This window comes from Balaenoptera musculus, chromosome 21 (genome assembly GCF_009873245.2).
Source record: "Balaenoptera musculus isolate JJ_BM4_2016_0621 chromosome 21, mBalMus1.pri.v3, whole genome shotgun sequence".
NCBI classification, from domain to species: Eukaryota; Metazoa; Chordata; class Mammalia; order Artiodactyla; family Balaenopteridae; genus Balaenoptera; species Balaenoptera musculus.
In genome coordinates this window covers 6,254,929-6,280,712 of record NC_045805.1, presented here as the reverse complement: position 1 = coordinate 6,280,712, position 25,784 = coordinate 6,254,929, and the positions used below count along the sequence as shown (strand labels likewise).

Sequence of the window (25,784 nt, the reverse complement as noted above, 5' to 3'; positions counted from 1 at the left end):
CCATAAGCAAACTTTCCAAGGCTGATATGAGGCAGCCCTTGACCAAGTCCCTGCTCCAATATTGTCACTTTCCTGTAAACGGGGCATTTACGGGAGCTCTGTTTCTCAGTCCTTAAGTTTTCTTTTTCTGAGGGCACATGCATGAGCTTTTCCATTTTATATCCTCTGGTTCCATTTTAGATTGAAATCCTTTCACACTATTAGGATTCAAACAAATGCGGGCTGTGACCTTTAGAAAGGGAACATCGGGGCTTCCCTGGTGGCGCAGTGGTTGAGAATCTGCCTGCCAATGCAGGGGACACGGGTTCGAGCCCTGGTCTGGGAAGATCCCACATGCCACGGAGCAACTGAGCCCGTGAGCCACAATTACTGAGCCTGCGCGTCTGGAGCCTGTGCTCCTCAACAAGAGAGGCCGTGATAGTGAGAGGCCCACGCACCGCGATGAAGAGTGGCCCCCACTTGCCACAACTAGAGAAAGCCCTCGCACAGAAACCAAGACCCAACACAGCCATAAATAAATAAACAAATAAATTTAAATAAATAAATAAATAAAGGGAACATCATCCAGGTGCCTGGAGGTTGAGGTGCTGCCAGGAGTGAGGTCCTAGGAAACGAAGGGTTAACCAAAGTGCGGACACTTGTATCAGTCAGCTATGGTGCTGTAACAAAACACACAGGCTGGGTGCTTGAACAACAGAAGCTTATGTCTCACAGTTCTGGAGGCTGCCTTCTCCCCATGTGCTCACGTGGCAGAGAGAGATGGTGCTCTTCCCTTCTTGTAAGACCACCCGTCCTACGGGATCAGGCCTTGTGACTTCATTTAACCTTAATTTCCCCCTTAAAGGCCCCGTCTCCAAATACAGGGCCTCAGCACAGGAATTTGGGGGGACACCTTTCAGTCCATAGCAGCACTCGTTTCATTCATTTCCCCCAGCGAGTGGTTATCTATGCCGGACACCAGAGCCTGGGGGGTGGAGATGATGGGGGTCCCCACTCAGCCCCTCCCTCAAACCTCACAGCAAGCATGCAGAGGACATGACAGTCACCGTGACAGGGAAGGAAGGTGCGACGGGGCAGCTCAGAAGTACCAGCCGCTTTTAGGACAAGGGGCGGAGGTCAGGGAGGGCTCCTCAGAGGAGATGGCAGGGGACGAGAGCATGGCTCACCCGCAGGAGCCACCAGCCCCCCAAGAGCAAAGCACGTTCTTCACTCCTGCCGTGCTCAGGAGTTGTTGTTATGTTGTCATGTCATAAATATTGTTGAAATGCAACCAAGTGTAACTCCGATAAGGAGAGATCCAAGTTAAACATTCACACAGGGCATGTGGACTGGCCCGGCTCCCGTGAGCCGTCAGAATGTAGCTGACACTACAGAATGTAGCAACGCAAGGTCACTGCCAATCCCTCCACCGATCTGTGTAAACACCACAAGCGCCAGATGCTCCGACCTGAGGGGCGCTGTCTCAATCTCCCTACTTCACAAATGGGGCAACTCGAGCCAAGAGGTTGTCCCGGCCTGCGGGTGCCAGGCCCAGCGGGCTCTGAACAGAGAACAGCAGGGAGGGAAGCGAGCAGGGCCGGGCCTCCCCAGGAACCGTAATCTCGAACGTGGAAGCCTGGGGCTTCCTGATGCTGATGGGAAAAGGGAGACCGAAGGTTAGAGGCTCGCGTGCAAACACAGACTCTGTGCTGCACACACCCCCCCGGCCCTTTGACCCAGCCTCCTGCACCCCCATTCGACCACACGCCCCGCCCCCAGCACACCCCCAAATACACAGCCAGGGGCCAGGTTTCCGCCTTATTCCGAGGCTGAGACGTCTCATCCCCTTCAAGTACACGGAACGTTCGCTTTTCTTGTTGCTCCTTTGCAGCTTGGGCGGAGCGCCGGCGCTGGGCGGCCCCTCCCCTGACCTCAGGCTCCCGGGAGCAGCGTCCCCTCGTCACATGCACTTTGGACACGGCCGCCGGAGCTTCCGGCCGCTGGCGGACGCGGGGACGCAGCCACGCAGACCTGCCACCCGGACACGCCGTCCTAACCGCATAGAAGGACTGCGGAAAATAACCTAAAGCAAATGTTACGACAGGACCGAGAGTGAAAGAGTGGCGATGAAGTCCTCAGGTGCCAGCAGTAAAGGAGAAACCCAGAGCCGCAGTGGAAACAGAGAAGCATGCGCTTTTTCGCATGAGACGTTTTCTGCATCTGAGAAGATGTTTCTCCTCTAAAGATGTTCCCTCCCCTGACTGCTACCCCCTCGCCCATGGTTTTCTTCCCTCCTTCCTCAAAAGTCAGTGTTCTCTGGGATTTTTAAAAAACTTTATTTTCCTAGGGATTTCATTCACTACCAGGGCTTCAACCGACCCACAGAAGCTGATTAAGTTGGGAAGCCAGGTGTACCTTCTGACTCTGTCCGCAGAGAGCCAAGCCCATAGGTGTGATGCCAGAAAGACCCCCATGCGGATACCCGTGCATCTCGTAGCAGCAGACCCTTCTGGGGCTCCTGTTCCCCCAGACTCCACGCAAATCACTGCCTTCCAAAAGCCAGCCCCTGCCTCTCGGCCCCAGGCAGCTCACCCCTTATCCTCCTGAATGTTGGGGTCATGATGCCTAGGAATTAGCGTCCCACTAAGAGCAGTTTTAACCACTGAGTAAGAGGCATTGGGGGTTTGCAAGAGTCCCCGTGGAATTCAGCTCCTGCAGTCAATGGTGGCCTTAATAACACACTTCTATCTGCTTCCCCTTCTTCACACCATCTCTCCCCTCACCTTATTCTTTACGTCTCCCAATTCTCCACGTTCACGCAAACTCGTGGCTCACACTCTTCTTCTAGGGAAACCCAATGTGAGACACTCTTTCCGTGCAAACGTATATGCAACTCACCATCGTTTCTCCGAATCACTTCCTCTTCCTGTTTATCCTGCCTCGGTCCGTGACATCACCTTTTACCTACACCGAGCCAGAAGTCTCGCTCATTCTGTCTCCTTCTGTGTCTGGTGGACTTTTGCTTCTTAACGTCCCTTGAATCCATGTGTCCTTTCAGCTCCCCTTCACGACCTTAGCTAAGACCCTCCACCAGCCCTTCCCTTGTCTTGCCGAGTCCAATCTTGCCCCTCTCCATCCACTTCCACACTTCCCTGAGACGGTTTCTAAACCAGCAACTGGTTCATGTGTTTCCTCTGATTCCGATCTTCCATGGCCTCCCTACTGCTTAAGGAGAAAACCAAAACTGTTCAAATGACACTAAAAGCTTAAACTCACATACACCCCCTCAGATACTGGCCTTGGCCCGTGGTCCCCACATGCCACCCATCAGAGCACCTATCAAGCGTCATGGCAACCGTCTGTCCCCTCGTCTGTCTACCCAACTAGACTTTTGCAGGAAACCACTAGAAAGCTTTTTCCTCACTGCACCCCAAGCCCCTAAAGATCGCCTGGTACGTAATGGGAACCGAATACATACACTTGAATCAGTGAATGAAAGAATGAATGAGTTTGAATGCGATGAACTCTTGCATTTCTTTTGTCCACGCGACTTCTTCACCCCTTTGAGTGTTTGGGGAATTCTTCAGTGTCGGAGCTTAGCGGGAGGCTGAAACGACCCTCCGAAGATGCTGAATATGCCACATTCTTGCTTTCCCAGGCTCTCTTGCGGCTGGTCCTGTGACCAAGGTGCTGCCAACCAGACCCGGCAAGTGGGACTCAGACCCAGGCAGGTGGCACAGTGGGATCAAAGGTGGGGCTCAAGGTGAGAAGGGCGGGGAAGAGGAGACCTGCTCCTCTGCTTCCTTCTCTCTGTCTCTGTACGTGTCCTTCTTCTCTATTTCTTTATTTCTCTCATTTTATTTCTCTGCCTCTGTCTTTGTTATCTCTTGTTATTTCTCTCTCTTTTTATTTCCCTCTAATTTTCTCTATTTCTCTCTGCCTTGATCTCTCTTTTTCTCTTTCCTTTTCTTTCTTTCTCTGTCTCTCTCTGTTTCTCTCCCACCAGCCTCCCTCGCTCCCTCTGTCTCTGTCTCTCATTGGTAGGGGTGCAGTGGAAGTGTCTGCAAGGCGCGTGACGTTGTGGTACAGATGGCGCTCTGCTCGCGGCAGCAGCAGCCGCAAAGTCAAGCTCCTGTGTCTCACGCGCAGTGGCCACAGCACAGGGCCCTCCTCGGACCACTCCCTTGGAGGAGGTTGGACACTGTTTCCAGAAGCAGAGCTTATAAGCCATGTTCTTCAGGCACCCAGTGATGCTGTGAGCTACCCCATATCCTCTTCACAAACTCCTGTCTTGCTCAGTCAGCCAGAGCTGCTTCTCGTGCCTGCAAATAAGAACCCTGACAGAGACATTAGGAAAGTTGCCGACAGAATCACAATGAAAATTAACGATAAATAAAATATTTTTTAAATCTTTAGAAATGAGGAGAACTTGAGAGCTGCTTAGAGATTAGCTAACACAACATCCCAGTTTGACAGTTGAAAGAATAAGTTTCAATCCAGGCAGCTCAGCGAGACTCAGCCCAGTCTGGACCCCAGGCCTCCTGACTCCAAGGGCCCACATTAGGGATTCACCTTCTGGGAAGCCACAGTTGAAAGCTTCCTGGAAACACATTTCTTGGGAAAAAGAAAGGCTGGATATGAAAAGATGCTCCATTTCATACGTCATCAGGGAAATGCAGATTAGAACAATGAGATACCACTACACATCTTTTTGAATGGCCAAGGTACAGACCACTGACAGCACCAAATGCCAGTGAGGATGTGGAGCAACGGGAACGCTCGTTCACTGCTGGTGAGAACGCACAATGGTCCAGCCGCTCGGAAAGACAGACAGTTTCTTACAAAACTAAACATACTCCTACCATATGATCTAGCCATCGCACTCCTTGGTGTTTATCCAAAGGAACTGAAAACTTATGCCCAGACGAAAACTTGCACACAAATGTTTATAGCAGCTGTATTCATAACTGCCCAAACTTGGAAGCCACCAAGATGTCCCTAAGTAGGTGACTTGATAAATAAACTATATTACATCTACAATGGAATATTAAAAGAAATGAGTTATCAAGCCATGAAAAGACCTTGAGGAAACTTAAATGCATATATATATATATATATATATATATATATATATATATATATAAACTTTATTTATTTATTTATTTTTGGCTGTGTTGGGTCTTCGTTTCTGTACGAGGGCTTTCTCTAGTTGCGGCAAGCGGGGACCACTCTTCATCGTGGTGCACGGGCCTCTCACTATCGCGGCCTCTCTTGTTGCAGAGCACAGGCTCCAGACGCTCAGGCTCAGTAGTTGTGGCTCACGGGCCCAGCTGCTCCGCGGCACGTGGGATCCTCCCAGACCAGGGCTCGAACCTGTGTCCCCTGCATTGGCAGGCAGATTCTCAACCACTGCGCCACCAGGGAAGCCCTAAATGCATATTTTTATGTGAAGGAAGCCAATCTGAAAAGGCTACATACTGTGTGATTCCAACTATATGATGTTCTGGAAAAGGCAAAACAGTAGAGACAGTAAAAGGACCAGTGGTTGTCAGCAGTGGAGCACAGAGGGGAGGAATGAACAGACAGCACAGAGGATTTTTAGGCCAGCGGAGCTATTCTGTACGATGCTATACTGATGGCTACATGTCACTATGCATCTGTCCAAACCCATAGGATGTATAACACCAAGAGTGAGCCCGAATGTCAACTCCAGACTTTGGGTGACAATGACGTGTCAGTGGAGGTTCACTGCTGTAACGCATGTACCGTCTGGTGAGGGCTGTAGATAGCGGGGGAGTCTGTGTGTGGATGGGGTGGGGGGTGTGTGGGACCTCTCTGTACCTTCCCCTCAATTTTGCTGTGCACTTAAAACTGCTCTAACAAAATTGTCTTGATAAAAAAAAAAAAATTTCAGTGATAAAAGAGGCCCATAGATTAAAAAGGATTTCAGAGATATCTTAATTTAAAAAAAAACAGAAGCTCAAACGGCTAGTATTAGTCAACCTTGGGCCTGATGAAAATTCCATCGCTAAAGGTTAAAAGGACGGGCTCGGCTTTTATAAGGGAAGAGGGTGAGGTCTGGGGTCTCGTCAGCTAAAGGGCCTGACACCGGACGGCATCCGGCAGCCCCAGGCTCAGTGCCTCCCCGGGGCCGCCTCTCGGGGCTCCCTGAGCCATCCCGGCGAGAGGGGTTCTAGCAGGAGCTCCTGCTCTGGGAACGCCAGCTGGACCGCCCAGCTGAGACTCCAGACAGAACCGGAGGCCTGCCTCCACGCCTGCAGGCCGAGAGCTGGGTCCAGCTGCAGCCAGCCGGAGAGAAGTGTGTCCCCGTGACTCCCGGCTGACTCAGGGCTTGCCGCGAAGGGTTATTTCTTAGAATTTCACTCTGGGGATTGCGACACCGCCCTTCAGATCGGTCTGTGCGATTGTGCAATCCTCTAGCCCTATAAATACAGTGACACTGCAGCCGCTGGAAGCCTCTGACAGCTCCGCCTCCGAGGAGCCTCTGCCCTCCCCGGGGATCCGGGCCACCTGCCGCCACCATGAGGGTCCTCTACCTGCTACTGCTGACTCTCGGCCTCCTCTTTTCGCAGCTGGCCACAGGTGAGCTGGGGACCTGCTGCAGTGCCCGCCCCGGGGCTGGGACTCGGGGCTGAGTCTAAGGACAGCGGCGCCGGTGTCCCCAGGACGGAGCAGCAGGAAGGCACCCCCGAGGCTGAGCGGCCTGCTGGGGGCAGAGGGCCGTGGGCAGAAGCCTACCGAGCCTGCAGGGTCTGGGCCGTCCCGGCCGCTGGGAGCAAGCGTGCCTGCCTGGAGCATCCCCGGGCTGATTCTCCCGGGCGCCTGAGGGCAGCCGAGCTGCAGGAGGGCCAGACTCCCGTCTGTCCCTTAGGGCTCCCTTCCCTCTGCCCCTGGCAGGGATGTGAGGCCAGCGCCCGGCAGCTCCCAGCACCTCCCAGCCCTGTCTTTGGCTCGGGCATCCTGAAAGTATCCTACGGGGAAGGGGATCACCTACTCCGTCTGCAGAATGGCTCCTCACACTGAGAGGTCAGGGTCCCAGCCAGCCGAGAGGTGCAGCCTGCCACCCCATCTCTCTCCAGCTTCCGGGGTGGGCTCTCCCAGGTGCCCTGCTGCGAGCAGATGCCTCCCGCCCCGCCCACAGGACCAGCTCAGCTGGAATCCTTGACTCACCTGCACGCAGGCAGTCAGAGATCCAGCTTCCTTGAGAAATCCGTTCACATCCTCCAGGGTGGGCCATTCCCCAGTGCAGAGCAGGGGAGCTCTGTGTCGGGCCCAGCTCCCCTGGGTCAAGGCAGCAGTGCCCCTGACGTTAAGAGAAGGTGAGACTCTTCTGGCAGAATCGGGGATACGTTTTATCCCAGCCCCGTCGCTCACTCACTGAGTGATCTTGAGCAAGTCACGCATTCTGGGTTTTAGTTTCCGCACCTGCAAATTGAGCGCGCTGTGGCAGGTGGCTCTAAAAGTGTTAGAGCTCTGGAATTCTCTGGAAGACCCACTTGTGCTTTTCTCCAGGCCATCACCATAGTGTGCAGACGTGCCTAATTTGCTCCAGGGGTGCCTCAGTGTTCCCCTCGGACAACTGGGTTCAGAAATATTCCAATGCAGAGTTTTAAGGTTTCCAGGTGGAACGCATAAGAGAGGTGGAGAGATTAACTTAGTGAGTTGCAACCTTGTTTTCTCAAAAGAACAGACAATACCAGTGCATGCCACGCTGTCAGCGTCTCTGCTGTTTTATCACACTCATCTCATTGCATGTGTGTCCGTACTGAGCAGCTGTGCAAAATCTCCTACTGCAGCTCAGATCACACTCAAAATGTTTGAAAGTCACTCTGTTAACGTGAAGAGTTCTTTTCAGTCTATGACGTCAAAATATGATTATGAGCATCTCATCCAAAGTATAGAAAATGAAAGTGTTTCTAAGGGTATGCGGGAGCGGCTAAACTTACTAATCGCTCATTACAGAGCTATCAGCTAACACTGTGGAGCACTTAGCGCATGCAGGATTAGCTAAAGACACTGTCCTCTGACGACAGGCAGGCCCTGTCTGGACAGAACATCAGCGAATGGATTCTCAGGATGGGGACCGGGACCCTCAGGACCAGTTGCTGACACTGGCTCACCTTCTAGAAGGGCAAGAGAAGTGCCCACCCTCCACCTCCCAGCTGCAGCTGGGAGGCCGCAAGCAGCTGAGGTCCTTGCAGGGCAAGCACCACCTCTGCGGTGCCTCTGCTGTCCCAAGACATTGGCATCTTAAAAGAGGGCCACAGGCAAGGGCAAACTCGGCAAAAGTGTCTTCTGGGGGATGTCCTGCTGTCTGGGTGTGTTATCCGGATGGGAAGGAGGAGCCCCAGGTGTCTTCTGGGGGATGTTGTGCTGTCTGGGTGTGTTATCCGGATGGGGAGGGGGAGACCCAGGTGTCTTCTGGGGGATGTTGTGCTGTCTGGGTGTGTTATCCGGATGGGGAGGGGGAGCCCCAGGTGTCTTCTGGGGGATGTCGTGCTGTCTGGGTGTTGTTATCCGGATGGGGAGGGGGAGACCCAGGTGTCTTCTGGGGGATGTCGTGCTGTCTGGGTGTTGTTATCCGGATGGGGAGGGGAAGCCCCAGGTGTCTTCTGGGGGATGTCGTGCTGTCTGGGTGTTGTTATCCGGATGGGGAGGGGGAGCCCCAGGTGTCTTCTGGGGGATGTCGTGCTGTCTGGGTGTTGTTATCCGGATGGGGAGGGGGAGCCCCAGGTGTCTTCTGGGGGATGTCGTGCTGTCTGGGTGTGTTATCCGGATGGGGAGGGGGAGCCCCAAGTGTCTTCTGGGGGATGTCGTGCTGTCTAGGTGTGTTATCTGGATGGCCCCAGGTGTCTTCTGGGGGATGTCGTGCTGTCTGGGTGTGTTATCCGGATGGGGAGGGGGAGCCCCAGGTGTCTTCTGGGGGATGTCGTGCTGTCTGGGTGTGTTATCCGGATGGGGAGGGGGAGCCCCAGGTGTCTTCTGGGGGATGTCGTGCTGTCTGGGTGTTGTTATCCGGATGGGGAGGGGGAGCCCCAGGTGTCTTCTGGGGGATGTCGTGCTGTCTGGATGTGTTATCCGGATGGGGAGGGGGAGCCCCAGGTGTCTTCTGGGGGATGTCGTGCTGTCTGGGTGTGTTATCTGGATGGGGAGGGGGAGCCCCAGGTGTCTTCTGGGGGACCTCGTGCTGTCTGGGTGTTGTTATCCGGATGGGGAGGAGGAGCCCCAGGTGTCTTCTGGGGGATGTCGTGCTGTCTGGGTGTTGTTATCCGGATGGGGAGGGGGAGCCCCAGGTGTCTTCTGGGGGATGTCGTGCTGTCTGGGTGTGGTTATCCGGATGTGGAGGGGGAGCCCCAGGTGTCTTCTGGGGGATGTCGTGCTGTCTGGGTGTTGTTATCCGGATGGGAAAGGGGAGCCCCAGGTGTCTTCTGGGGGATGTCGTGCTGTTTGGGTGTGTTATCCGGATGGGGAGGAGGAGCCCCAGGTGTCTTCTGGGGGATGTCCTGCTGTCTGGGTGTGTTATCCGGATGGGGAGGGGGAGCCCCAGGTGTCTTCTGGGGGATGTCGTGCTGTCTGGGTGAGTTATCCGGATGGGGAGGGGGAGCCCCAGGTGTCTTCTGGGGGATGTCCTGCTGTCTGGGTGTGTTATCCGGATGGGGAGGGGTAGCCCCAGGTGTCTTCTGGGGGATGTCGTGCTGTCTGGGTGTTGTTATCCGGATGGGGAGGGGGAGCCCCAGGTGTCTTCTGGGGGATGTCGTGCTGTCTGGGTGTTGTTATCCAGATGGGAAAGGGGAGCCCCAGGTGTCTTCTGGGGGATGTCGTGCTGTTTGGGTGTGTTATCCGGATGGGGAGGAGGAGCCCCAGGTGTCTTCTGGGGGATGTCCTGCTGTCTGGGTGTTGTTATCCGGATGGGGAGGGGGAGCCCCAGGTGTCTTCTGGGGGATGTCGTGCTGTCTGGGTGTTGGTATCCGGATGGGAAGGGGGAGCCCCTGGTGTCTTCTGGGGGATGTTGTGCTGTCTGGATGTTGTTATCCGGATGGGGAGGGGGAGCCCCAAGTGTCTTCCGCGTTGGAACACACAGGTGTCCCCAGCCTGTGTCCCCCGGGCACCGTGCAGGCAGCCCTCACCTCCTCTCTGCTTACCCTCAGGCACCGGTTGCGGTTCTGGTCATTGCGTCCTCACTGCTGTGCAGTGGTTGTTACAGCTGCTGCAGCTGCCCCTGCCGTACCCGCCCTGCCCGTGGGCCGCCCCGATGGACGCACAGTTGTGGGGTTGCTGCAGGGAGGGAGCGGGGGCTGCTCAGCAACCCTGAGCCCCCGCGCGGGTCAGCTCACTCCTTTTCTGGAAGAGTCCTTAGACCGGGTCATTTCACAGGTGGGGAAATCGAGGCCCACGTGACCTGGGGGAACCAGTGTTCTGTGGTCACTGCAGGAGATCCTAAGACTTGACGTTCTCTTTAGCAGTTTTCATCTCTGTCAGAAAAGAAAAAAAATGGGTTGCCCACTTTTATCTTATTCAAATGGTCTTTCTGTGAATGCAGAATGATGTCACAATGACAAGGCGACCCAGGTCCCTGCATCAGCTGGATGGGACCCCAGCTCAGGTGTTGAGAAATCAAGACAGGTTGACGTTGTTCCCTCACTGATTCAAGGAGTGTTTGGTTAAGAGCTGCTGTGGGCAGGTGTTGCCCGGGAACAGGGGATGCCCCAGGAAACACAGCCCTGGGTCTCATCTCTACACATTCCAGAAACAGAGCGGGACAAGAAAACCGATTACATAATTACTTAACTAATGGCTACCGTGTTGTGAAATGCTGTTAAGTGCAGGATGCTAGGAGAACACATGACAGTGAGAGCTGACCTGGTCTTGAGGAGCCAGGAAGGCTTTCTTGAGGAAGTTAAGTGACGGAAAATTGGAAGTCATTTTGGTGTTCCTGATATTTTCAAAAAAAATATTTCTTTTAATTTCCTCCCAACATTTAAAAGTCAGGATATGCCACCAAAAATAAAAATCTGATTTTTATCTTCTCTTTTGTAATTTAAAAAAGTTTTAAAACTTTTTATTTTATATTGGAATATAGTTGATTAACAATATTGTGTTAGTTTTAGGTGTACAGCAAGGTGATTCAGTTATACATATACATGTATGTATTCTTTTTCAAATTCTTTCCCCATTTAGGTTGTTACATAATATTGAGCAGAGTTCCCTGTACTACACAGTAGGTCCTTGTTGGTTGTCCAGTTTAAATACAGCAGTGTGTACATGTTATCTTCTCTTAAAAACACAAAAGATGTGGCAACATTCCTACCTGGCAACAGTGAGCTGCAACTAAACAGCGGCTGTGCCTCCAGACGGCACTCCCTCCCCGGGTCACTGCAGACCCCGCCGGTCCTAAACAGCGGCTGTGCCTCCAGACGGCACTCCCTCCCCGGGTCACTGCAGACCCCGCCGGTCCCTAATGCCTCACCTCAGCCCATTTCACAGATTTGTGTTACCCGCCTGGCTGCCGTGGGCAGTTGGATTTGCAGCCCTGAATTCACTAAACCAGTGAAAGGAGAGAAGTCAAGGACAAACCAGACGGAAGGGATAGCTGGTGTGAAAGCCTAGAGATGAAGAGAAAAAAAAACCCCTGGCTCTCGCTTTTAGCTTAGGCCTCCCAGTGCCCCCGTGGGGGAGGAGGAATCATTATCCCCGTTTCCTGGGTAAATAACAGTAATGGAGTCACATGGCTGGTAGCAGAGCAGGGACTCACAGGCCCTCAGCTGCAACACTGCAGGCCGCTCGAGGCACAGGGCGTGCCAGGCCGCAGAGAGGAGCCGGGACAGTGATGCGGGGGCAGATCCAACGAGGCCTGAGGCAGCAGGAAACGCATCTGGGTGCGAGTGAGCCCCAGGGGGTTGTAAACCCGCGAGTGACAGAATCAGAAACGGCTTCTTTAAGAGACCGGTTTGCTGGGCTTCCCTGGTAGCGCAGTGGTTAAGAATCCGCCTGCCAATGCAGGGGACACAGGTTTGAGCCCTGGTCCGGGAAGATCCCACATGCCGCAAAGCAACTAAGCCCGTGCGCCACAACTACTGAGCCTGCACTCTAGAGCCCAAGAGCCACAACTACTGAGCCTGCGCTCTAGAGCCCACCCATGAGCCACAACTGCTGAGCCCGCGAGCCACAACTACTGAGCCTGTGCTCTAGAGCCCACCCATGAGCCACAACTGCTGAGCCCGCGAGCCACAACTACTGAGCCTGCATGCCACAGCTACTGAGCCCGTGCGCCCAGAGCCCGTGCTCTGCAACGAGAGAAGCCACCACAATGAGAAGCCCACACACTGCAATGAAGAGCAGCCCCTGCTCAGCGCAACTAGAGAAAGTCCACGCACAGCAACGAAGACCCAACGCAACCAAAAATAAATAAATTAAAAAAAAAAAAGAGACTGGTTTGCTGCCACGTGGAGGTCAATCAGAGGAGAGGAAAGCAGATACAAGGGGAGAGCGAGGACGTTCCTCCTGTAAACAGGGCCCGCAGCGGCGCTTTTGCCAGGGTGCTCAGCAAGTTAACCAAAATTCATGCCGCTGATAGAGTCACGGCCCAATCCTACCGACACCACGTGCATTCCCAGGAGTCTGGGCCTCTGTTTCCTCACCTTTCAAGTGACGGATGAGGCAAAACAAGTCCCAGCCCAACGTCCTGTGACCCTGGCTCTCCACCTGGCCTCGCTCACACCTGAGCGTCTACTCTAAGCCTCACCCTGACCTGCTGGCCCGAATACCTTCCACCTCTGAGAACTCTGGCAGCAGCACCAGGAATGTGCCTGCTATGGCCTCGGGTCCCGTCCGGAAAAACACGCTCCCCGGTGCCTCAGACACAAGCCCCTGACTCCTACGACGACGCAGACCTGACAGAGGCACCCGATTAGCAATGCGGGGGAAAGAGTCATCCTCAGAAACGCCGGTCACACGGCACCGGCTATGGCACATCATAGTGCCACGAGCAACTCCGAAAACATCTCACTAAGTGTCCCCAGCATCTGCATCCGTCATGCAGGGACGACTCTTATCCCCACGTTAGAGGTGGTTTTTGCAGGGAATCTCAGAGACGCTGACTTTTCAAATACTCAGCCCGCGAATACCAAGGACTCGAATTCAGCTCTGACTCGAACTCCTATATTCTTTTCCCACACCTCCCAAAGACCTCTGGATATGTCACCAGCCAATCGATTCATCCTAAGGATAATCTAGATGGAAGTGACTTAAAGCTTTCATGGACTTAACAGGAGGCACTGCCCATTAGCTGTGACCAGCAAGCGTTTCCAGGAACAGGGACGTCATGGGTGACCCGTCTGTGGCAGAGGGCCCCTGAGTTTTCATTTGGTTTGCAGTTCTGTTATTTGTTTCGCAGGAGTGGCTTGTATATATTTGACTTCTTCCCCAGATAGCTTGAAAAGATCCACGGAGGTGAAGTCCGACCTCTCTGGCCTCCACTGACCGCCTGAGCCACCAGCACCTCTCCTAAGTGGGCAAAGCAGCCTCTATCTTAACGTCCCCAATGGGAGGGAACCCACTCCCTCGCGGGCAGCCCTTCCCCTGGCACACTGCCAACCAGCCACCTTGTCCTGACTCGGGAAAGGGCCCAGCTGACTTGCCCAGGCCCACGTTCCGAGACGACCAGTCTCACGTCGCTTCCCACGGACAAGTCCCGTTATGCATGCCCACAGGTGTGGGACTCCACGGCCAGCACTGGAAAATCGGGGTTGCGCTCTGGCTCCTGCAGATCTGTGTCTGCGTCTGCTCCCCTCACATCTCAGATCCGTGGGTCCCGTCAACCCTGCTCTGGCTCCTGACTTTCTCCACGCCTGTGCTTTTCTGCTGCTTGTGCAGTGCGGTCCTCCAGGGCAGGGGGTAGGGGTCCCGGCAGGGGTGGAGCTCAGGCCTCTTCTTCTCCAAAACCCTTGTCGTTTCGGCACTTCACTCCGCTTTAGCCTGGTGGTCTTTTAGTACAAGAAATTTGTATTTTAGTCAAAAGCTCCCCCATTTTCCCTTCTGACGTTGTTCCAAAACTTCACTTGCACCTCCAACTGTATACTGTCAATCCAACTTCAGAGGAGAGGGCCGGGGGACAGGGTCCACTGCCCGTGGCCTGAGGACCACACTCCCTGTCTCAGAGCCCCCACTCCTGTCTCTCTGAAAGGCTCTTTAAGAAATTTTATTTTCGTGGCTCTTTTATGTTAAAGTGCAAAGATCCCCCTATGTTTCCAGTGTATCTTCTTCTCTGTAGCCTTTTTCACCTGCCCTTTTCCTTGAACCTCCACCATCTGACCCGCACAGGCTATGTCCCATCTCGGCAGCACGGACAGCTGTCCATGCCCCTCAGGCAGATTTATTTCCTGATGACTCCGTAACAACCAAGCCTCTCCTGTGTTCACTGCCATGAACATTCTTCCTCTCATTTTCTTCTGGGACTGACCCATTGGTACTTATTTTCTAGTTAATTTCCTGCTACTTAATCACAATAGCCCTTCATTCAGCCAACACCTATTATTACAGTTGACTTAAAAAACAGTTGGTGGTGTAGTTGCACTTGGGTGGGATTATTAAGAGTCCAGCTATAATTGGCCTAATAACTGTGTAGTATTTGAGAGTCTCTCTTTTCGCTGCAAGCATAGAAGCTGGTACAACAAGCCTGCTTTCCTAACAGGCCCGCTCCCTTCACCCCTTCTCATCCTTCATTCTCACCTATAAGCGAGTTCCCTCTTTACCATGTTCCTCTGGTTCATGGCGCTCCAGAGGCCGCCACATCATGTGCTGGATTGTATTTCTCAGACCAGCTGAATAAGGACCAAGATAAGAATAAGCGCAAGTCTAGAGAAGTACTATCATTCTTGGGAAAGGGGAGGAGAAGAGCGGGGCTGTGAGTTATCCAAGGGGCTCGCATGCCCGGGGAGTGGACGGAAACGGACCAAGGCAGTGATGGGAGAGGGTGTAGGAAGCTGCACAGAGCACAGGAGGCCCACAGTGCTAGGAATACACAGAAGACCTTTTCAAAAGCAACTCTTATTTTTAAAATTTTTAGTTGTAAAATATAACATGTATCCAGGAAAGTACATAAAACTTGAATGTATAATTTAATGAATTATTATAAAACAAGCACTCCTGTAACCACAATGTGAGTCAAGAACTAGAACTTGGCCAGCACCTAAGAGGCTCTCCTCCAGGCTTCTCAGTCACAAATCCCTCCTTCCCCCAAAAGCGATCATCACTTGACTTTTATGGTCATAACTTCCCATATTTCTTATAGTTTTACCATGTTAACATTCATGTTGAATAATATAGCTTGGTTTGTGCATACGTTTCAACTGACTACGTATCAAGAGGTGGTGGCATTGCTGGGTCGTAGCATATGCTTATACTACTGAATTTTTATGAATGCCAAACTGTTCTCCAAAAGCGTATATATCAATTTATACTCCTACAACCAATGAATGAAAGTACCTGTTCTTCCATATCCATGTCAACACTTGATAATGTCAATCATTTAAAAATTTTAGCCGTCTGGTGAGGGTACTGGCATAGCATTGGCGATTTAATTTGCATTTCCCTGATAAATAATGAGTTCAGTACTTTTGTGTATAATTACTGGCCACTTGGATATCTTTTGTGAAGTACCTATTTGTCTTCTGCACATATTTTCTATCAGATTATCTGTCTTTTCTTAATGATTTCTAGTAGTTCTTTATATATTCTGCATAGAAGCTCTTTGTTGGTTGTAAGTATTAGAAATATCTTCTCCTACCTTGTGCCTTAATTTTTCACTCTCTCAATGGAAACTTTCCTTAAGCAGAGGTTTTCCACATTATTTTCATATGGTTAAATGTGTCATATCTTTTCCTTTAGGGTTAGTGCTTTTGTACCTTAAGAAATCTTTTTTTACCCCAAAGGCACGAAGAAAGTGTTCAGTGCTGTTTTCTGGGGGCTTACTGTTTTTCCTTTTACATTTAGGCTTATAACCATCTGGCAGTGGTTTTTAGTGTGCATGTATGGTCCGAGCTAAGGGTAAAGGGTTTTTTTTTCCACTATGAATATCCAATTGTCTCAGAACCAACCACTGAGAAGACCATTTTTCTCCACTGTTCTGCTGAGCCACTGTTTTTCTACTTCAACTCTCCATATATGCATGTATCTCTTTCTGCTGTCCTACTTATGTATTTGTCTGCCCTTGTATCCTCACCACACTGTCTAATTACAGTGGCTCTGTAATTAGTCTCAAAATCCAGTAAAGCAAATTCTCCCGCCTTCTTTTCTCTGAGTGTCTTGGCTATTCTTGGTCTTTGGAATTTCCATATATATTTTAGAATCAGCTCATCAAGTTTCACTGAAAGAATCTCTTGGGATTTTATGGTATTGGGTTAAATCTGCAGCTTAATTTGGGGAAAATTAACATTTTAAAAATAATTAATCCTCCAATGCTTAAACATAGTATTTCTACTTATTTAGGGCCTCTTTAAATTCAAAAAAATACTGTATTCTTTATAGATAGAGGTATTGCACATAATTTCTTAGATTTATAAATAGGCATATTTTATGCTCTTCTATATGATGTTTTTATTTTATTTCCTTTTTTCTGTTGGTTGCTAATATACAGAAGTAAAATTCATTTTTTTCTTTTTTCTTTTTTGTATGTTGATCTCAGCAAATTTGCTAAATTTGCTTGTTCATTCCTTTTGGATTGCCTACATATAATCATAATGTCTGCAAATAGAGACAATTTTATTTCTTCCTTTCCAACCCTTGTACCTTTTATTTTATTTTTTATCTTATCCCCCTGGCCAGTACTTCAAGTACAATGTGGAATGGTAATGACAACAGCAGTTATGCTGGTCTGATTGCCAATCTCATGGAATGTTTTCAATACTTGACCATGAAGTGTACTGTATGTTGTAGGCTTCTGTAGGTACTCTTTATCAGATTAGGGAAGTTTCCTCCAGTTTCTTATTTGCTAGGAGCTTTTTTTTTTTATCATGAATCAATGTTGATTTTTTTTCCAATATCTTTCTTCATCTATTAAGATAATATAACCATTGGCTGATTAGATTATGGGAACATTTAATCTCCCTGGGCCTCAGTTTCCCTGTCTGTAAGTTAGGAAAAAGTGATACATTCCTTGGAGGATTAAATGCAACCATAAACGTGTTAGTTCCCCACCAAAGGAAAGATGACCAGCTTCAGAATCTTAGAAATGGATGAGATCACATAATCTAGTCTCCTCAATTTTAAATTTGAGAAGCTGGGGCTCAGAAAGTTTGAGTGCTTTGCTAAAAATCACACAAATTCATTCTAGAACAAGGAATGTAACCAAAGTACCCTGACATTAAATATGTTGCTATTTCTTCTGGGTCCTATAATGTACTAGATCCTCAAAGATAATGCCAGAAATGAGCTCCCGCTGAGTGTGGTGACACCATAATTCACTAGTAGAGAGGTGGAGTGAGAACTGGTGGGGGTCATGGTACTACCTCTGGTCCTGGCTCTGCCTGTGGCCAACGGCATGCCCTGGGGGGCATCACCAGACCTCAGCTTCTTCATCTAGGGAGAGAATCACAGAGAGGTTGAAGTAGTTGAGCTCTGAGGTCCATCTGGGCTCTAAAAAGCCACAGTTAGTTGTATTTGGGTCTCCTCTGTTTACCCAACAAAAGGAAGGGTAAATATAACATTAAATATACATATATTTAAATGTTGGTATAAATACACACACACACACACACACACACACACACACACACACCCCAACAAGAAAAAGAAAGCGTAGACCTTCTGATCTCAAAGGGCTTTCACATTTATTTGCTTGATCCATCTTCCTAATAACGATCACTTGGAGGACGTACTGAAGGAGGGATTCAATCTTGCAGCAGGGGTTGGACTGAGTATCTTTCCAGCTCTGACATCTTCCAATGAAGAGCAAAAAAAGCTGGAACTGGAGATTTAGAGAGTCTAGTTGACTATGATCTTACTGGAGGTCGATATCGTGGTGAGGCTTTTATTATTTTTTTTAAAATTAATTAATTAATTATTTATTTATGGCTGTGTTGGGTCTTCATTTCTGTGCGAGGGCCTTCTCCAGTTGCGGCGAGCGGGGGCCACTCTTCATCGCGGTGCGCGGGCCTCTCACTATCGTGGCCTCTCACTATCGTGGCCTCTCTTGTTACGGAGCACAGGCTCCAGACGCGCAGGCTCAGCAATTGTGGCTCACGGGCCCAGCTGCTCCGCGGCATGTGGGATCCTCCCAGACCAGGGCTCGAACCTGTGTCCCCTGCATTGGCAGGCAGATTCTCAACCACTGCGCCACCAGGGAAGCCCCATGGTGAGGCTTTTAAAACCTGGAACAATCTTGAACAGCATCGGCAGGAATCAATACAATGTATAGAAAGAATACAGGCTGGAGATCAGGAGACTGTGTTTTGTGTGAGCAACTGAGTGGCCTTGGCCTAAGATGCTTCCCTGGGACAGTGGGACCAGCATGTCTCTCAATGCCCTTCCATCTCCATGGCAACACAGTGCAATGAGATGTTCTGTGATGATGGAAATATTCTACCGCTGCATGGTCCAATGCAGTAACCACTAGCCACACGTGGCCATCACGCACTCGCAATGTGGGTGATGTAGTTTCGATTAATTAAAATGTAAATCACCACACGCAGCTGGTGGCCACCACATTGCACAGCACAGCTCTGTAGTGAACAAAACGAGATGAAGCCTCTTTTGCTCTTGGTAGATGGGACACATCTAAGGTATTTTGTGTTTATTCCGGGCCTCAAACTTAAGGAAGTCTATCCATGAACTGAACACATCCAGAGGAGAATGAACAGGGTTGTAAAGTGTCTGGAAACTAGATACTGAGAAAAATGAGAAAAAGAAGACTTTTAAGGCAGTAGAATGACTGAAAATGGGACAGCCTTCTGAGTGATTAGACTTGTCTGTATAAAGCAGGAAAACACCACTAGCTGGAAGCTACTGAGAGGACAATTTCCATCAGTAGGAACACCAAGTGTCCAACAGGCAGAGATTAGAATGCCTGTCTCCTAGGGTGACAATGGCCTGCTGCATTAGTCACCTGAGTCTGCTCTAGTGTGGGCGGCTTAAAACAACAGACGCTTTTTTCTCATAGTTCTGGATGGTAGAAGTTCAAGATCAAGGTGTTGGTTTGGTTTCTCCCGACGCCTCTCTCCTCGGCTGACAGAGGGCCGCCTTCTGTCCTCACATGGCCTTTCCTTTTGTGCTCACACATCACTCGTGTCCCTTTGTGTGTCCAAATTTCCTCTTCTTATAAGGACACTATTGATTAGTGATCACCCATATACCTCGTTTAACCACAATCAGCTCTTTAAAGGCCCCATCTCCAAATACAGTCACATTCTGAGGTCCTCGGGGGCCTAGGGCTTCAACTATGATTTGGGGGGGCGGGGACATTGAGGGGGTTTCAGGCCATAACACCTGCCAACAGAGAGACACAAAACAATGGCTACATAGCCGCTTGCCAGGGGTATCAGAGGGCAGCTTTTTCTGTTGGATACAGAGGAAGACGAGTCTAGAGGTCTTCAAATTATGCGATTCTGTGACGGGGAGGAAGACAAAATAAATTCCAACTGGGAAAATTATGAAAGCTTTATAGAGTAGCTATAATTTTTTTTTAATTTTTTCTTCCCCTACACCTGTCTTACTTCTTAAGGGCTCAATCTTTTTTTTTTTTAATTAATTAATTAATTAATTTATTTTTGGCTGTGTTGGGTCTTCGTTTCTGTGCGAGGGCTTTCTCTAGTTGCGGCAAGCGGGGGCCACTCTTCATCGCGGTGCGCGGGCCTCTCACTATCGCGGCCTCTCTTGTTGGGAGCACAGGCTCCAGACACGCAGGCTCAGTAGTTGTGGCTCACGGGCCCAGTTTCTCTGCGGCATGCGGGATCTTCCCAGACCAGGGCTCGAACCCGTGTCCCCTGCACTGGCAGGCAGATTCTCAACCACTGCGCCACCAGGGAAGCCCTAGAGTAGCTATAATTTTAACTTGACATTAAAGGATCACAGATTGCAGCAGACATGGTGATGGGGAGGTGGGGGGGGGTGGGTGGGCAGGGATTCAAGCCGGAGGGAATGATGTAACTAAACAGCACAGGAGTAAAAGGAAAGTTCAGGAATGCTCCTGGAATTAGAAAGATGCTTCTGCATTTCTGAAACAGAGGATGGCAACAGTACAAAGTGGTCGAATACCTATTTGGGGACTAACGTGAATTCGCTGTACACCAAAGCTCCCTGGGCAGGAGAAAGCCCACTCAGAGCCCTGCTGTTCATCCCTGGCTTCTGTATGGCTACAGCTGGCATAGACCTCGGATGGAGGGGTCTCTTTAGATGCCTTATTTCATGAGCAGCCTCACAGGTCAACTGAGTGCAAAGCTCTTGGAAGGGAAACCCCTGTGACGTGCTTTGCAAAGGGTGGTCTGTTCTGCTTTCACCGAGTGTTCTGAAGTCCCTGTGGCTGCAAGCCCAGAGTCTGAAGTGCTCTCTTTCCCTTCTCATAGGTGTTAACCTGCTTACGGGTCTCGGCCAGAGGTCCGACCACTACAAATGTGTCAAGAAAGGGGGCACCTGCAACTTCTCCCCCTGCCCGCTCTTCAACAGGATTGAAGGCACCTGTTACAGTGGAAAAGCCAAGTGCTGCATCCGTTGACTCTGAGCTGGAGCATGGGCAGAGGGGACCCAGAAGCCAAGTGAAGTATTTGTAACTGTTGTTTGAATAAAAGAAGGTTTTTTTGAGGCATACGTCCTTCAGACCAAAATGAGTCTTGTGTCTCCTTTTAGAAGAGGTTCAGAAAGTATGAAGGTCAGAAGGGCAGACAGGCTGGGCCGCAAAGCCTGTCCAGGATGGGACTGGGAGATGCCGACCAGGTTGTCAGCTGTTTCACTGCCACTTTGTTTCATCACCAGATCTACACATGAGGGATGCAGGGGGTCCACGTGAGACTAAGGACACCTGATGACGAGATGACACAGCTTCAGGCCTCCCTCTGTCCCAGCGGAAGTTCACCCCTGATTCAGCGGTCTCAGCTGCCTGCCCATCTGCAGAGGCCAGAACCGCTGCCCTTTCTCCTCCCTGGGCCGGGGGCAGTGGGTTGTGGGTTGGTTAACCTCAGCATCTGAGGAGCTTCGCTAGGACCATAAAGCTATTCCTATTTCACTCTGTAGGCCTAATAGTAGGGTTCCTGGGTGACCATTCTTCACTCCAGCACAATCACGTGGTCTATTTACATGTCACTTAGAAAAGCATCCTCTACGACCACTGCCCCTGCCTTTCATCATGTCTGCACCATTAGTCCTGTAGACACCCACTGATGGGGAAGAAGGGGTTGCCTTCCCTTTTTTCCAATAAATTTCTTACAACTCCTGATGATACATGTGCTTCTGTCCTCTCCTTCATCAGGCAACAGCAATTCCACATTCCACTTCGATAAATTACAAGCACAAATAAAAATCAAACATTATAAAAACTTTGGGGGAATTCCCTGGTGGTCCAGTGGTTAGGACTCCTGGCCTTCACTGCCCCGGGCCCAGGTTCAATCCCTGGTCAAGGAACTCTGATCCTGCAAGCCATGCGGCCCAGCCCAAAAAAAAAAAAATTTTGCCCCCATCCCCCAGTGATGGATTTAGATGCCACACCCCTCTTTTGTGAGGGAAAGGCAGAGGAGATGCCATTATGCTGTGGACATTTACCGCTACTCGGGCGTTCTCTGTAACATGAACACGGCAAGTGTTCATTACAGTGCGTCCAGGCCTCCCCCTTCTCCTGAAAAGCTAAGAAATAATCTGTTGACTTAAAAAAATATTCACAACCTAAAAGTTGAGAGTTATGTTTTATTTGGCAGGAAAGTTTAGGACTTCAAGCCCGGGAGGCAGCATCTGAAGTAACCCTGAGAGAACTTCTCCCAGGAAGCGAGGCGGGAGCCAGCTTATACAGAAGTTTTGCAACAAAGGAGAGGTAGTCAGGAACGTCAAAAGATTATTGTTAATTAAAGAAAACCAGATATCCCAAGTTAAGGAATTTAACTTGGCGCTTTTCTATGTATGGGAAGATGCAAGAGTCTGGGCTCGCTGAAATCACTCCTTCAGCTATCTGGGGCCAGTATCCTGTGTGTTCCCATCCTGAGTTTCCTCAGGGCTCATGGTAGGGAGTGGCTGCAGTCTGATGGCAGCTAGATGGCAGGCATTCCTTCCTTCCTGAGTTCCTTCAGGGCTCACCGGCTCACCATCGGCTGTGGCTGCAATCTCTGATGACTGTGACATCCTTTGTTTACTGATATGGCCGGCAATATTCCACTTACCCCCAGCCACAAAGAGGTCACTGACCATCTCGGGAAGGTGGTGGCATCACATCTATAGCCCTGTCACCAGAGACTACAGGCTCAGATCAGAAAGACTAGCAGGGTTCTTGCAGCCCTTCCCAGCCCAACAGCATTTGGCCCCGGGACTTACATTCCTCAGGGGGTAGCAAGTTTTAAAGGAGATGTCCCATCTCCTCTCCACCTTCTCTCCTCCACCCAAACCTCCTGGGAGCTTTTGCATTCACCTACACCTGTGTGCCCAGTGTCACCCTCCTTTGGTGAAACTGGAACGCAAAAGATATTGCCTGAACCAGCCTGGAGGGAAGATGACTTTGAAGTTAAGGGGGGCGGTACGTGGGGTTGTCTACAAGGCACTTCACCCCCGAATGACTGAAAGGCCCAGTTTCATGGTTCCTATTATAGCATCTGTCTAGATGAAGAGAAAGTGTGGATTTGAGTAAGCCGTACATATAGACCCAGATCCAACCCTTTATTACCGCGGCTGTCATTAAGGAATTGCTGAATCACGTACTTTCATAGTCATTAAACACGCTGACAACTCTGAATGGGAAAAGTGTCCACTGGAGGAGATCGGCGTTGGATGCTGGATGCTGTTTCAAGGGCGCCCTCCCCTCTTCATTACTGTTGCCTTTTGGGGTGCTAGGGTGGATGGAAGCCTAGTTTACATCAGTGAGTGCGTCTGCTCTTTCCTATCATGAATGATACGCTAGGTACTTTGGTCAAGAGCTACTTGAATGCCAACATAAATTGATTAGTGAGGACCTCTACCACCACTGCAGTTGTGTCAGCAAAGCTGGACATTGCAGCCCAGATCTCTGGGAAAGGATGCAACGCACAGTCACCACTAAGGCACACTATCTACCTGCACAGACAGGCATGGGAGCTGCAGTCATCCTGCCAACCCCCACCTCAGTCACTGAGGTGCTTCACAGGCAGGTGGCGTCACGCACAAGGCAAAAGGCACCCTCGCTTTGCTTCAGCGTTTGACAGTGAACTCGTAGGGCCTCACATTGGGAACTATGTGGCACCCTGGCTTCCCTGGCTCGTGGGCCTATAAGGCATGTCACCCCATCACGTAGAGAGACCTGCCATGGCATTCTAAGCATTCTTGTTTTCATGGGCACTAGCAAGTCTCAGCCATTCAAGGTTTCGTCACAAGTTTCCCCAAAAGGGGGAACTTTCTCCAATAAAGAAGGATGAACAAGGGGAGAACTGGAGCTACTCATATACATGTTAGTCTTCAGAGTAAAGGCATCTGTGTTAGTCAGGGTTCTCTGCAGAAGCAGAGCCAACAGGATGTGTGTGTATATACAGAGGGAGATTTAGTTTAAGGAATTGACTCATAGGATTGTGGAGACTTAGTGAGTCCAGAATCTAATGGGGAGGCCGACAGGCTAGAGATACAGAAAAGAGTTGCAGCTTGAGTCCAAAGGCAGTCTGCTGGCAGAACTCCTTTCTTCCTGGGGGAGGTCGGTCTTTCTTCTATTAAGGCCTTCAGCTAATCAGACGAGGCCCACCCACATTATGGAGGGCAGTCTGCTGTACTCAAGAGTCCCCTGATTTCAACGTTGTGGTGTATATATTTTATTTTCTGTATATTGTGATGGTTTGGTATCTTTCTAAAAAAGCAAAAAACAAACAAACAAACAAATGAAAAACCCAAAACGAAAAAACACCCTTCTGGCTGGGAAGAAACTGCTCTTCTTGGTGCTAGTGAATGCTTAGAGCAAAGGGTCCAGCTGGGAGCATGCGTTTGCTATGCCAGCTACCCAGTCCAGAGCCAGGCCTCCTCTCTGTGGCTCCCACTTTACAGGAGATGACATTCCTCTGCCTCCAGCACGCCAGGGCAACTAGAGAAAGCTAGCTGCCTGTGACTTAAAGCTCACCAAAAGTATTCACGCTAGCCTATCCTCAGCTAATTCCCTATCCTGCCTTGTTTTCCCATGGAAACCCTAATAAAGGTTCTGGATTCTGTCTCCCGCCCACACTACTGTTTCCCCATGTGGCCCTGTGAAGTGTGCCCTGCCTCCCATCTCTAGGACCTGTGAGGACAATAAACTTTATCTTCCTGAGCCTCTCCTCTGGCTCCTCTTGTGGCCTCACCTGACTGACCATCTCATAAAAGAACACAAAACAAATGTTAATCTTACCCTGAAATCACCTTCACGGAAACACCCCCATTAATGTTCAACCAAATATCTGGGCACCGTGTTCCAGCCCAGCTGGCACAGAAAATCAACCATCAAGGCATCTTTAATGGCACCTTAGAGGCAGTCATTCTGCTGGGCAGACATCCCATATTTGTACCTGAAAACAAAGATCTCTTATCAGCATGACCTACCCATGTCAAGGTTCCCACGTGGTTTTGCCTGTCAAAGAAAAAGCTTATGAGGAAACAGGTAAACAGGTCTTCCAACAGAATAGCTTGGGAAACGCACTCTTCCTACCTAGAACACAACTCAGATCTTTATCCTTAACTGGGAACACACAACCAAGAAAAAGAAGACATGTGAGGCCAACCAAAGGCATGATGGAGAAAGCCACATTAAACAAATACAAATTGTCTCTGAGAAAGTACTGTTAGTCCTGGGAACAAAAGAGAACTTGTAAAAATTGTTATTAGTATCATCAAATGGATGAAAGGAGATATTGTAGTCATACAGTGCTAATAAAATGTCCCGGGGAAACCTCAGAGAATGCAAAGAAGACAGCCACTTATGGATTGTTGACAAAATAAAATTTTTTCGTTCAGTGCAATATTTAATAAAGCAGAGAAATGTTGTGATGCCTTTAAGAAACATTTCCATCCAAAATGGTTAATAAAAAAAAAGAAAATTTGACATTTAGATGAAGGTCCCCTAAGTTCCCCAAGTTCCCAGAGACCACAGGAGCTGGTGGAGCCACCAGAAGGACAAAGTAAGTCCTAAATGGTGACGTGGAGAAAGTCACCTCCCAAGCAGGAACATCCATGGTATGTTCTCACATGAGCTAGAAAAGAACTTCTAGGGTGTTAAGTCACTAAACTTAGAAAGTGTATTTGTTATTGTAGCCAAAGTGGCCCTAACTATTAGACATGGGTCCATACACAGCCTCTAACCCAAGACTGATGAAAAGTGAAATCCCCAGTTGATAACTCCACGGACCTAAGGACCAAGCAGAACAACCTGAAAAAGGAGATTTGAGCTGTAGGATGGATTTCTGTGGGTGGAAGGGACCCCATGTATTGGACTGTAGGCTAAACAGCTGAGTAAATTTCACAAGATAATAATGTAATACACACACACACACACACACACACACACACAATGTTTAATAGCCTCTGGAAAACATCTCTGTGACATAACTGTGGTCCAAATATAAAATTATTTCTTACTTTTCAACCCTTAGAATCAACTACGGACGATGCACCGA

The 25,784-nt window shown here is 49.9% G+C and overlaps 1 protein-coding gene across 2 annotated transcripts; it reads left to right on the top strand.

Annotated features, from left to right (window-relative positions):
• The first annotated feature begins 6,410 nt into the window (after positions 1–6,410).
• Positions 6,411–21,426, top strand: DEFB1 (defensin beta 1). Of its 2 annotated transcripts, XM_036838710.1 has the most exons (3): positions 6,411–6,582; positions 20,556–20,744; positions 20,962–21,426. In XM_036838710.1, the coding sequence occupies exons 1-2, from the start codon at positions 6,522–6,524 to the stop codon at positions 20,702–20,704; spliced, it is 210 nt and encodes a 69-aa protein (XP_036694605.1). In that variant the 5' UTR covers positions 6,411–6,521; the 3' UTR covers positions 20,705–20,744; positions 20,962–21,426. The 2 variants fall into 2 exon arrangements, with proteins under 2 accessions (XP_036694605.1, XP_036694604.1); XM_036838709.1 differs by lacking the exon at positions 20,962–21,426 and having other exon boundaries at positions 6,413–6,582; positions 20,556–20,813.
• Positions 21,427–25,784: the final 4,358 nt, after the last annotated feature.